The sequence below is a fragment of the Bolinopsis microptera genome, chromosome 4, assembly GCF_026151205.1.
Source record: "Bolinopsis microptera isolate Bmic1 chromosome 4, MBARI_Bmic_1.0, whole genome shotgun sequence".
NCBI classification, from domain to species: Eukaryota; Metazoa; Ctenophora; class Tentaculata; order Lobata; family Bolinopsidae; genus Bolinopsis; species Bolinopsis microptera.
This window is the reverse complement of record NC_087075.1, coordinates 15,674,776-15,688,566: the sequence shown is the minus strand read 5'-3', so window position 1 is coordinate 15,688,566 and position 13,791 is coordinate 15,674,776. Positions and strand designations below refer to the sequence as shown.

Sequence of the window (13,791 nt, the reverse complement as noted above, 5' to 3'; positions counted from 1 at the left end):
CTGCCCCGGCCACCCCGGCTACGCCGGGGGGCGCCACCCTCAGGGGGCGCCAAAAAGGCGCCCTTTCTCAACGAAAAGTCGCCCCTAGGTTTTTTCTTGAATTTTTCTTGAATTTTATGACCTCTCACTGAAAATAACGCCTTATTGGTGTATTCCCCTGTCCAATTTAGCGCTCAGTCGGTGTGAAAAAAATTGTTGGAGTCCTTTTTTTGCTCCAGGGGCGCAAAAAAGCTGTAGGGGGCGCCAAAAAAAGGTACCCGACTTTTTTTAAATTTTTTTTTTAGGGACACACAAAATTTGGGCGACTTTTTCGAGCCGCCGGGGGGCGCCAAGTTAATTCAGCCACTAACGTTACGCCACTTGATAAGACGTTCAACTGCTCATACCTTTAAACATAATATCCTGTTGGCAACGAGAGAGTATTATACTACAGATTTCTTCAGAATTTATTGCCATACAAAATAAAGTCACCATAGCGATACTCAAAAGCAACGTGATTATTTTGTTTTGATTAAGCTCAGCCTTTAAGTACGAAATTGGAAATTTTAGCAGGCAAGAAATCATTTTTATTAAGATTGTTCGGAATGATTTCTTTTATTCGTGGGTTATTTTAAATCCCATACTGGGATACTGTTGGGAATTTTCAGTTTCTTTTATTTTTAACAGATTTACACCCATTCACACAGACGGATCAATGCGAATAAATTGTAACTTTAAGAGGTCGTTCATATATATTATTTTATCAGCTGAGAAGGTGGTGGGTTTCCGAATGATTACGCTAGTGTAATTTTGACACAATAGCCATGCGTGAAACTTCTTTAATGTTTTTTACTGGAAAGTCCATACACATTTTGATAAAACTTGTTACTTAGTGTATCAAGTCCTGACAGTTTTGCATCTGAATGTGGCCGTCGGATTCTTGTGTCCTGAATTGTTTTTTTTGTTGTAAAAGATTAAATCATTATCATTATTAAAATATTTGTTACTAAGTTAAGCTGCTTCATATATCTTGATCGTACTGAGTTCACTGAATGTTTCACTCTATATCTGGGACTAGACTTTGTTTTTACCCTGACTCATTCATTATCACAATTTAAAGATTTATTTCCTACATTTAGTGTCGAATTTAACTGCATAAACTTATTTTGTATTACAAGGTAAGCCAAGTCAAGTATGACTACAGAAACCAGTTCTCAGGATATCAACAGTGTGACTCTCGGACCTGATTGGTAAGGGCTTACCTACTTTATTATTGCTGATTGGTAAGGGCTTACCTACTTTATTATTGCTGATTGGTAAGGGCTTCCCTACTTTATTATTGCTGATTGTTGGTGGTTGTATGATAGTTTAATCATATTAAAATAGTTACATTGTGGAATGTTTCTAATCATCAGCCTTTGATCATAGTTACTGTTAACTGTTAACTGTTTTTGAGGCAGATAATAAAATCATGTCTAATCATGGAACATCAAATGTTGGAGTAGTTCGCTGTTTATTAGTCTCATGATGAAGTACTGATAGTATACATATCACAACAATTCATTTCAAAATGTTTAATATACAAGGTCACGTCATGTAAATTATGTATTAATGTAACCTTATATTTTCTAGGTTGCGCAGCAAACCAGTGGCCGTTTTCTCCAAGAACAGGTATGGTCAGGAAGAAATACTCAATCTGTGGACAGCGGCACAGTGTCCACAATCCATATTGTCCATACCCGATCTTGCAGCACCGGAACCTGTCAAACCAGCCTGCTTATCTGGTCATCCGGAAGAGAGCCAGGTTACATTCCCTTCCGTAAGTAAACTTACAATTACCTACTTTATTATTGCTTCCCTTCCGTAAGTAAACTTACAATTACCTACTTTGTTATTGCTTCCCTTCCGTAAGTAAACTTACAATTACCTACTTTATTATTGCTTCCCTTCCGTAAGTAAACTTACAATTACCTACTTTATTATTGCTTCCCTTCCGTAAGTAAACTTACAATTACCTACTTTATTATTGCTTCCCTTCCGTTAGTAAACTTACAATTACCTACTTTATTATTGCTTCCCTTCCGTAAGTAAACTTACAATTACCTACTTTATTATTGCTTCCCTTCCGTAAGTAAAATTACAATTACCTACTTTATTATTGCTTCCCTTCCGTAAGTAAACTTACAACTACCTACTTTATTATTGCTTCCCTTCCGTAAGTAAAATTACAATTACCTACTTTATTATTGCTTCCCTTCCGTAAGTAAAATTACAATTACCTACTTTATTATTGCTTCCCTTCCGTTAGTAAACTTACAATTACCTACTTTATTATTGCTTCCCTTCCGTAAGTAAACTTACAATTACCTACTTTATTATTGCTTCCCTTCCGTAAGTAAACTTACAATTACCTACTTTATTATTGCTTCCCTTCCGTTAGTAAACTTACAATTACCTACTTTATTATTGCTTCCCTTCCGTAAGTAAACTTACAATTACCTACTTTATTATTGCTTCCCTTCCGTAAGTAAAATTACAATTACCTACTTTATTATTGCTTCCCTTCCGTAAGTAAACTTACAATTACCTACTTTATTATTGCTTCCCTTCCGTAAGTAAAATTACAATTACCTACTTTATTATTGCTTCCCTTCCGTAAGTAAAATTACAATTACCTACTTTATTATTGCTTCCCTTCCGTAAGTAAACTTACAATTTTGGAAAATTGAAAACATTGTGAATGATTTTTATTCTTTGAAGGTATTGTCACGGAGATATTGTGATAGTTCAATCATACCGTATCAATATTTATTTATTCAGTTTATTTTCTGACTTTCGCAGGTGTAATGCGTCATTGTCGTACTAATCTAATAAACGTTTCAAAGTCATTAAAATGATTCTTCAGGATTCCTACCACAGCCGAGGGTTGAGCAGTGACCGAGGGCGTGGCAGACCGTCCACTAGAAGTAGAGGTGGGGGAGTGGGGAGGGGCGGAACAAGGCGTGAATTTTCAGGCGGTTCCTCCCGGTACTTCGAAACACCAAGAAGTGCAGACTCTGACAATTGGCGGCGCAGAGATCCCAGTCCGGACTCCCTCCCTCCCTCCCTCCCTCAGCCTGATGGCCCTGTACCTGTCCTAGTAAACACGGCCGAACAGCCCCCATCTTACCCCCCCTACCCTCCTAAATCCATCTCTCCCACACGCATCGGTGAGAGATATATCTCTATATATAGCATAGTGAGAGATATTCAGAAATATTGTATTGTCAGTGGAAAAGGTAATTTGTGAGTCCATTGAGATTAGTTTTAGTACTGACTTTAAACCAAGATACTTCCACAGACAACAGAGAAACAAACAGCTGGAAAAGGACAGAAGCATTTTCGCCTCCGCAAGCAATCTCGCCTCCACAGGCAATGGAACCGCCGTCTCCTGCACGAACCGCAGCACTGCAGTTCAACTCACTAGAGGAGCAGCAGCACTTCAAGCCTGTGGAGGACTCGCCCGAGACCATGTTGAGGAGCATCAGCCAGTCTCTGTACAATGTGGAACCCACCTCTAACTCAAGCACTGAGGCTTTCAACTCTCACGTCCTTTTTTCAAACTTCAGCGATTCGCAAGGTTTGTGCTTTTCAAGATAATAATTATTTATGGGTAAGTCACGTTAAACCTCAGAATATTGTATCATTGAATATTATACATAAAGTATATAGTGCACCTCAACTATGCCCTGCTACATAAAGTATATAGTATTACATAATATAGGGAATATATCGTCCACAAATTATGAATGTCTGTTTTAAATAACTGACTGATCTACCGATAATGTGCTGTATAAAACTTGACTTTATTTATTTATTAATTTATTAATTATGCTTTGATAACCATAAGAGGTGTTAGAAACGTGACTACAATAAGTTTGTGTCTGCAACGGTGGGTATCATTGACAACATAAATAAGATGAGCAGACGAAAATTCACCATTGGGCAATGGTTTCAGGAGTCATCATGTGTTGTCACGTATGTTTTATTACGTTTTTACCTCTTGTATCATGTCTCGTGTTACCATAGTAACGCACGTGTTTCATCACCAGGTGGTGGTGGTGGTGGAATGTTCGGGAGTGTTTCCTCTCCGTCTGTGGAAATCCCAGGATCTTTACCATCGCAACTGTCAGTGGACATCCCGGGGCCCCTGCCATCACAACTCTCTAAGTATGTGGCATAATCCAACGGATAGAAATTGATATTTACAGGTCTTTTTCGTAAATTCATTATTAATCCATGAATTTAAAGAAAAATCCACGTTTTATTTCAAGTCTCGACCTATAAGAGATATGTTGGCCTCCAAATTTCTGATTACATAGGGTTACAGTAATCAATAATCATATACAATCATTTCTCCCCGACATTTTGGAGCGCTCTCTGTGATGAGAGACTAGTAACCATAGTAACCATAGTAACCATAGTAATCATAGTAACCATAGTAACCATAGTAACCTGATGAGAGATTAAACTTTTCGTAGGAACGTAAAAATCTGATGTTTTATGAAAGCAACTTACTTTATCTCTTGAATATTATACCATGAAAATGACAATACTTATTTCTTAGCAGTTTGCAATGAGATTTGCTTAATTCATTTAGCTAAACCTAAAGATTAGGAACATTAGGTGGATATCTGTAAAATTGAACTTAGAGCTTTAGAGTAGCTTTTCAGTGAGATAAAATCATGTATTATACATATAATACGAGACATGGACCTTTAGTGTTCCATATAACTTGCTGTATTTATACGCTATTACGTATTTCGTTGTCGAGGTAGGACATTCAAGCTAAATTCTTTGGAATTCGTATAACCACAAGATGTTGTTACCTACTCTAGATGTGATATCTTATCTCACATAAACTCAGTGTTAGATAACCTCACACAACCTCAGTTTTACCGAAATTCAATGTGATTTAACCTCCCCAAACCTCAGTGCCTCAACGTCCGGGACAACTCCAACGTCTCCCCTCGACATGCCTCAGCTCTTCAACCGTGACACAATCTCGCCCCAAGTCACTTTCCCCTCCTCCTCCTCCTCACTTACCCCCACCCACCACACCACCTCCCCCAAACCCTTCTCCGGGGGGTCTCCTCCATTTCCTTCTCTTGCGGAAATAGGGAAATCCATCAACAATCAAGTATGTTGAATGTTGATAAATATCAACATTCACTTAATATAATATTATATTAAGTATGTTGATATTATTATATTAATGATCAATAATTTTGCTCATTTAAGAGAGATTTTGAGATGATATTTTGTAAGCAGTTTAGGTATTTTCAAATATGTGTTTTGAGACTGCAGGATATATAGCTAAATTATTTTAGCAGGTATTCTAAAATACCAGCTAAGTTATTTTAGCAGGTATTCTAAAATACATGTATTGGTTCATTGCATCAGTCAGCTGTTTGTGGATAATTAATCTGTTCACTGCGCGCGATGCACTAAGTGCGCGGTGTGCATTGCACTTCTTTATCTTACAAAGGGGGGATTTTAGTGTATATTTAAGGTATAATATATCGAATATTCCAAAAATATCTTTAAATACATTAATACGCTTATATAATATTAAAGTACCATATATGGGCTAATATAAATGAGCTGAGCAGGGTCAGGTGAACCAAGCCCCCAGATAAACACGCTTTATATAACATGTATTTTATTGTAAGATTTAACACTTGCATTTTGATGGGTTGGTTGATGAATTAAAAGCAAGATAAACAGTCACGATGTTTAATATTAAATAATGTAGTTCACGTAATATAATAGGATTAAACATGAAATTACAACAAGTTACTGTGAACTGTGAAGGGCCTAACTTCTCAACTTCTCTATTATAGTGTAGTAATTGTAATAATAGTAATAATTGTAACAGGTCTCTAGTAACCATAGTAACCCCCAGTAACCACAGGTTGGAGGTGAGATGCTAGTAACCATAGTAACATAACCCCCAGTAACCAATAGTAACCACTAGTAACCAATAGTAACCAATAGTAATCACTAGTAACCACAGGTTGGAGGTGAGATGCTAAGAGGACCAGGTTTTATCCCACCACCACAACCTCTAGTAACCATAGTAACCCCCAGTAACCAATAGTAACCAATAGTAACCACAGGTTGGAGGTGAGATGCTAAGAGGACCAGGTTTTATCCCTCCACCACAACCTCTAGTAACCATAGTAACCCCCAGTAACCAATAGTAACTATTAGTAACCACAGGTTGGAGGTGAGATGCTAAGAGGACCAGGTTTTATCCCTCCACCACAACCTCTAGTAACCATAGTAACCCCCAGTAACCAATAGTAACTATTAGTAACCACAGGTTGGAGGTGAGATGCTAAGAGGACCAGGTTTTATCCCACCACCACAACCTCTAGTAACCATAGTAACCCCCAGTAACCAATAGTAACCACTAGTAACCACAGGTTGGAGGTGAGATGCTAAGAGGACCAGGTTTTATCCCACCACCACAACCTCTAGTAACCATAGTAACCCCCAGTAACCAATAGTAACCACTAGTAACCACAGGTTGGAGGTGAGATGCTAAGAGGACCAGGTTTTATCCCACCACCACAACCTCTAGTAACCATAGTAACCAATAGTAACCACTAGTAACCACTAGTAACCACAGGTTGGAGGTGAGATGCTAAGAGGACCAGGTTTTATCCCACCACCACAACCTCTAGTAACCATAGTAACCCCCAGTAACCAATAGTAACTATTAGTAACCACAGGTTGGAGGTGAGATGCTAAGAGGACCAGGTTTTATCCCACCACCACAACCTCTAGTAACCATAGTAACCCCCAGTAACCAATAGTAATCACTAGTAACCACAGGTTGGAGGTGAGATGCTAAGAGGACCAGGTTTTATCCCACCACCACAACCTCTAGTAACCATAGTAACCCCCAGTAAACAATAGTAACCACTAGTAACCACAGGTTGGAGGTGAGATGCTAAGAGGACCAGGTTTTATCCCACCACCACAACCTCTAGTAACCATAGTAACCCCCAGTAACCACTAGTAACCACTAGTAACCACAGGTTGGAGGTGAGATGCTAAGAGGACCAGGTTTTATACCACCACCACAACCTCAACTTCCTCCTCAACCGCAACAGTCTCTAATAACCATAGTAACGCAACAGTCTACCTACCGAGCCGACGAGATGTGGTTTTACCTTGATCCAAAGGTACGTGACTTTTTGTGGAAAATTTGTGGAGTAATTAATTATGGCAATTGTTCGTGTTTTTTTAGATTAGAAATATTATGGTCTAATGAAATAAGTGGTTTAAAAATAAAAATAATATGGTGATGTAACCATGACAACACAGAATATGTAGTATTATACTTTACAGTAAGATACATATCTTTTGTTTGGAAGTTTGAACCTCAAGATTTCGTCACATCATTTAATTGATCTACAAGCTACATTCATTACCGTATAGGTAACTAATCTTATCTTGATACAATATGTCGTACTATATATATTACCGTACTATACGTGTAATTTAAATATCTAATATGTACAGCTCTCAAAGAACTTACATATATTTAAATAACTTAATTTACATAACTTAATAAAATATTTCAGGGTAACACTCAAGGACCGTTTACATAACTTAATAAAATATTTCAGGGTAACACTCAAGGACCGTTCGACTCGGTCAAAATGTTTGGTTGGTTTAAAGAGGGTTACTTTGGGATGGATCTTAAGATTAGACGTTCTGCTGACACACAGTTTACTAAATTAGGTAAATACCTCTAGTAACCATTGCATAGTAACCATAGTAACCATAGTAACCAATAGTAACCACTAGTAACCACTAGTAACCACAGATTAGACGTTCTGCTGACACACAGTTTACTAAATTAGGTAAATACCTCTAGTAACCATTGCATAGTAACCATAGTAACCATAGTAACCAATAGTAACCACTAGTAACCACTAGTAACCACAGATTAGACGTTCTGCTGACACACAGTTTACTAAATTAGGTAAATACCTCTAGTAACCATTGCATAGTAACCATATTAACCACAGTAACCATAGTAACCAATAGTAACCAATAGTAATCACTAGTAACCACTAGTAACCACAGATTAGACGTTCTGCTGACACGCAGTTTACTAAATTAGGTAGATAAGATGTTGGAGTATCGGCAATTATAAGTCAAATGACCTTATCTTGATTTGTTTTTATGGCCTATGGTATAATATATTTTGAAGAGTTTGAGAAATTCAATTATATTTAAAAGTTATTCTTGTGATCGGCGTTTTACTCCAAACGCACTAGTAGATCTCTCCAGTATATACTAAACTAAATATTTTGCATGTTTTGTAATTTCTCCAACAAAATTCCACCAATTTCCACAGAGATAATGATTCAGCAGTGTGGCCGCATACCATTCCAGCCTGAAGACAAGCAATCGCCGCCCCCTCCGCAAACATCTCAACTAGGACACATCACTCAGCCCCCTGGTAAGTCGCAGCCCCCTCCGCAAACATCCCAACTAGGACACATCACTCAGTCCCCTGGTAAGTCGCCGCCCCCTCCGCAAACATCCCAACTAGGACACATCACTCAGTCCCCTGGTAAGTCGCCGCCCCCTCCGCAAACATCTCAACTAGGACACATCACTCAGTCCCCTGGTAAGTCGCCGCCCCCTCCGCAAACATCCCAACTAGGACACATCACTCAGTCCCCTGGTAAGTCGCCGCCTCCTCCGCAAACATCCCAACTAGGACACATCACTCAGTCCCCTGGTAAGTCGCCGCCTCCTCCGCAAACATCCCAACTAGGACACATCACTCAGTCCCCTGGTAAGTCGCCGCCTCCTCCGCAAACATCCCAACTAGGACACATCACTCAGTCCCCTGGTAAGTCACCCCCCTCCGCAAACATCCCAACTAGGACACATCACTCAGTCTCCTGGTAAGTCGCCGCCCCCTCCGCAAACATCCCAACTAGGACACATCACTCAGTCCCCTGGTAAGTCGCCGCCCCCTCCGCAAACATCCCAACTAGGACACATCACTCAGCCCCCTGGTAAGTCGCCGCCCCCTCCGCAAACATCCCAACTAGGACACATCACTCAGTCCCCTGGTAAGTCGCCGCCCCCTCCGCAAACATCCCAACTAGGACACATCACTCAGTCCCCTGGTAAGTCGCCGCCCCCTCCGCAAACATCCCAACTAGGACACATCACTCAGCCCCCTGGTAAGTTGCCGCCCCCTCCGCAAACATCCCAACTAGGACACATCACTCAGTCCCCTGGTAAGTCGCCGCCCCCTCCGCAAACATCCCAACTAGGACACATCACTCAGTCCCCTGGTAAGTTGCCGCCCCTCCGCAAACATCCCAACTAGGACACATCACTCAGTCCCCTGGTAAGTCGCCGCCCCCTCCGCAAACATCCCAACTAGGACACATCACTCAGTCCCCTGGTAAGTCGCCGCCCCCTCCGCAAACATCCCAACTAGGACACATCACTCAGTCCCCTGGTAAGTTGCCGCCCCTCCGCAAACATCCCAACTAGGACACATCACTCAGTCCCCTGGTAAGTCGCCGCCCCCTCCGCAAACATCCCAACTAGGACACATCACTCAGCCCCCTGGTAAGTTGCCGCCCCTCCGCAAACATCCCAACTAGGACACATCACTCAGTCCCCTGGTAAGTCGCCGCCCCCTCCGCAAACATCCCAACTAGGACACATCACTCAGTCCCCTGGTAAGTCGCCGCCTCCTCCGCAAACATCCCAACTAGGACACATCACTCAGTCCCCTGGTAAGTCGCCGCCCCCTCCGCAAACATCCCAACTAGGACACATCACTCAGTCCCCTGGTAAGTCGCCGCCCCCTCCGCAAACATCCCAACTAGGACACATCACTCAGTCCCCTGTTAAGTCGCCGCCCCCTCCGCAAACATCCCAACTAGGACACATCACTCAGTCCCCTGGTAAGTCGCAGCCCCCTCCGCAAACATCCCAACTAGGACACATCACTCAGTCCCCTGGTAAGTCGCCCCCTCCGCAAACATCCCAACTAGGACACATCACTCAGTCCCCTGGTAAGTCACCGCCCCCTCCGCAAACATCCCAACTAGGACACATCACTCAGCCCCCTGGTAAGTCGCCGCCCCCTCCGCAAACATCCCAACTAGGACACATCACTCAGTCCCCTGGTAAGTCGCCGCCCCCTCCGCAAACATCCCAACTAGGACACATCACTCAGTCCCCTGGTAAGTCGCCGCCCCCTCCGCAAACATCCCAACTAGGACACATCACTCAGCCCCCTGGTAAGTCGCCGCCCCCTCCGCAAACATCCCAACTGCGACTCCCATCACTCACCAGCAACTTATTCAAATTCAAATTCCTGATCACGTGTTATTATGGTATGACGTCATCCAATAATGACGTCATCCAATAATGACGTCATCCAATAATGACGTCATCCAAACGTCATCCAACGTGTTTTATGGCATGTGGTACAATTAGTTAGATTGGACAGAACATAGAGGGAACGTGAATGGCAGTTCTTCTTTTTTAGTTTTTTCAAACATATTCTGTAAATACAATAAACCCACTTACTCACTTAGTGTCAACTAATGATAACGTTTGTGATACTCATAATTAAATAAAGTTAATAACTTTCAAAAAATGTGAGATTATAGCATGTGATCAACATAATACATAGTATTCTAATACAATTTGATCTTTGTAATTTGGGCATTAGAATTGCAAATGTCAAACGAAAATACCGGACTTAAATTGCGTTACATTTCAATAGTAGTACATTAGAATTCTGAAGCATGTTCAGGACTACATTAAAGAGCACAGTTTATGTAACCATAGTAACCCCCAGTAACCACTAGTAACCACAGTTTATCCTACTTAAACACTTCACTCTGTATATTTCAGTAAAACTAAAGATCTATAACTTATTGTATTGTAAACAAAGTAAATCATGTAACGTTGCACTTTAGTATCATATTGCATATTGATGTGAGTGGTTTTCCTTCATATTGTGTATATTTTATACATCTTACCAAATGTCTACACTCTAAATTACAAATGCAATGCTGTACGTGTCAGTATAATTTACCAAAACCGAGGTTTCTAGACGAACTAAAACACAATCTTGTTAAAATCTCATCCAAAAACTATAATCTGAAAACTTCTAGAAATATAAGCCGCATGCTCCACGACCCGCAATAATAATAAGCATTTAGAGAGGCTAAGAGCAGCGAGGACCTTATACATTAAATACATTATTATACATTATACATTTCTGTACTGAGTCATGAGTGTTACACCCCGCCTGTAATGTGTATTATACGTGTGAAGCTGGTTACGAGTTCTTATTGTATTCAGTGTGAACAGTAGTAGTGGAGTTAACTGGATGGTTAAGAGGTTATTTCAGTTAAGCTTCATCATTTAATTAGATTTAATTACATAATTGAATCACTTAAGCAGCTTAATTACATAATTGGGGATAATTGAATCGTTTAATGTCTTCAGCTACATTAACGTCAATTTACTTAGTTGAAGATCAATTTTTAACATGTGCTTGAGATAATTTTAATATTTTTAGGATGAACAACTTTTAATGACCTTCTAGACCGTAGAAATAAAAACGTGGAAATAAAAACGTTGATTAGCTTTTAATGTCAACAAAAATGAAACCTCGACTGAAAGAATTCACACATAAAAATCTAGCAGTTTAACGGTTCCATCTATATATAGGGGGGGGGGGGGTGACATGTCTCCAATGTCTCCCGCACCTTATCTTTTCGAAAAAGACAAAGACATTGGAGACATTGGAGACACAGCTTTTGGAGACATTGGAGACATTGGGGACATTTGGGACATTGGGGACATTAGAGACACAGCTTTTGGAGACATTGGAGACACAGCTTTTGGAGACTCCTCCTCCTCCTCCTCCTCCTCCTCCTCCTCATCCTCCTCCTCCTCCTCCTCCTCAGTCCTCCTCAGTCGTTCTCCTCCTCCTCCTGAGTCCTCCTACTCCTCTTCATCCTCCTCCTCTTCCTCCTCAATCATCAGTCCTCCTCCTCAGTCCTCCTCCTCATCCTTCTCGTCAGTCTTCCTCCTCCTCCTCAGTCCTCCCCAAGTCCCCCTCCTCCTCAGTCCTCCCCCAGTCCCCCTCCTCCTATTCAGTCCTCATCCTCCTCCTCCTCAGTTCTCCTCAGTCCTCCTCCTTCTCAGTCCTCCTCCTGAGTCCTCTTCCTGAGTCCTCCTCCTGAGTCCTCCTCCTCTTCCTGAGTCCTCCTCCTCCTAGGTCCTCCTCCTTCTCCTCCTCCTCCTCCTCCTCCTCCTCAGTCCTTCTCCTCCTCCTCCTCCCTCTCAGTCATCCTCCACAGCCATCCTCCTCAGCCATCCTCCTCAGCCATCCTCCTCAGTACTCCTCAGTCCTCCTCCTTCTCAGTCCTCCTCAGTCCTCTTCCTGAGTCCTCATCCTCCTCCTTCTCCACCTGAGTCCTCCTCCTGGGTCATCCTCCTCCTAGATCCTCCTCCTTCTCCAATCATACATCTACGTCTCCAGTGTCTCCAATGTCTCCAATGTCTCCAAAAGCTTTGTCTCCAATGTCTCCAATGTCTCCAATGTCTCCAAAAGCTGTGTCTCCAATGTCTCCAATGTCTCCAGGACATGTCTCTGCACCCTATCTTTTCAAAAAAGACAAAAGACATTGGAGACATTGGAGACATGTCACCCCCCCCCCCCCTATATATAAGTATATGTAAATAATAATAAATAGCTGTTGCTTGGTTTCCCAAAGAGAGTGCTCGGCTGCATTTAAGCAGGAGCATTATAATTCGAACAATTGAAACAAATCAAATTGGCGGGCAAACGATCCGTTTCCCCATTCAGCGCAAATGTTTCAACCAACATCGGAAGAAAGTTCTTCGCTCTCATTGATAAGCACTTCCCGAAAAATCTGCTGTTACACAAAATAATCAATAGGAATACCGTGAAAATAAGCTATTGCTGCATGCCTAGTTTGGAAAGGATACTCAAAGGACACAACAAATCAGTCCTAGAGAAACAATCTGAAAAGAGAAAAGCTCCAGAAAAAGAGTGTAATTGCAGAGACGCCTCAAAGTGCCCCCTAAAAGGACAATGTCTGGCCAAATGTATAGTCTACCATAAGCAGTCGTCAAAACTCTATTAAACAAGGACTCGACATATATTGGATTGACAGAAAACAGCTTTAAGACACGATGGTACAATCATCGACAAAGCTTCAAAAATCCTAAGCACAGACTGAGTACCGAGCTATCAAAAGTGATATGGGACCTCAAGGATAAAAAACCCCCACTAACTAACATACCCCCTCAGCAGCAGCTGTACCCGCCTGGACGACCAGTGCTAGTGGCAGTATCTGGGGGAGCACAGTTGAAACTTCCAGCAGTTATAACGGTCTCACTAACACTTTCAACGTGGTAAGTGCAAATAACCACACAATACATGTGTTATACAGGCGCTGTTTGAGAATACATGTGTTATACAGGCCATAGGTGCAGATTTCGTTTTGAGGTGAACTTTTAAGTTCCCGAGAAATCTTCTTAAGTTTGCTTTTTTTTTTCTCCTTGAGCACATTCGTAACCTACGGGCCAGGTAAACCTAAACTACATATTGACCGTTATGTACGTCGGTATCTGTTGAGGAGCCAAATCATCTGAAAAGCCCTAAATCTATATTTTGCTCAGGCACGTAGCCAAGATTTTTCTTTGGGGGGGGGGGGGAGCTGTCGG

The 13,791-nt window shown here is 41.5% G+C and overlaps 1 protein-coding gene across 2 annotated transcripts in view; it reads left to right on the top strand.

Annotated features, from left to right (window-relative positions):
• Positions 1–1,147: 1,147 nt before the first annotated feature.
• LOC134813702 (GRB10-interacting GYF protein 2-like) overlaps positions 1,148–13,791 on the top strand; it is a 38,937-nt gene continuing 26,293 nt past the window's right edge. Inside the window, exons 1-10 of one of the 2 annotated variants that reach the window (XM_063821553.1) lie at positions 1,148–1,229; positions 1,612–1,798; positions 2,885–3,188; positions 3,320–3,598; positions 4,071–4,188; positions 4,954–5,158; positions 7,065–7,211; positions 7,659–7,773; positions 8,396–8,500; positions 13,379–13,479. In XM_063821553.1, the coding sequence (XP_063677623.1) occupies positions 1,174–1,229; positions 1,612–1,798; positions 2,885–3,188; positions 3,320–3,598; positions 4,071–4,188; positions 4,954–5,158; positions 7,065–7,211; positions 7,659–7,773; positions 8,396–8,500; positions 13,379–13,479 (1,617 nt within the window). In that variant the 5' untranslated portion in view covers positions 1,148–1,173. Of the gene's footprint in view, positions 1,230–1,611; positions 1,799–2,884; positions 3,189–3,319; positions 3,599–4,070; positions 4,189–4,953; positions 5,159–7,064; positions 7,212–7,658; positions 7,774–8,395; positions 8,501–13,375; positions 13,480–13,791 lie in introns of both variants that reach the window. The other variant, XM_063821552.1, reaches the window with a different exon arrangement.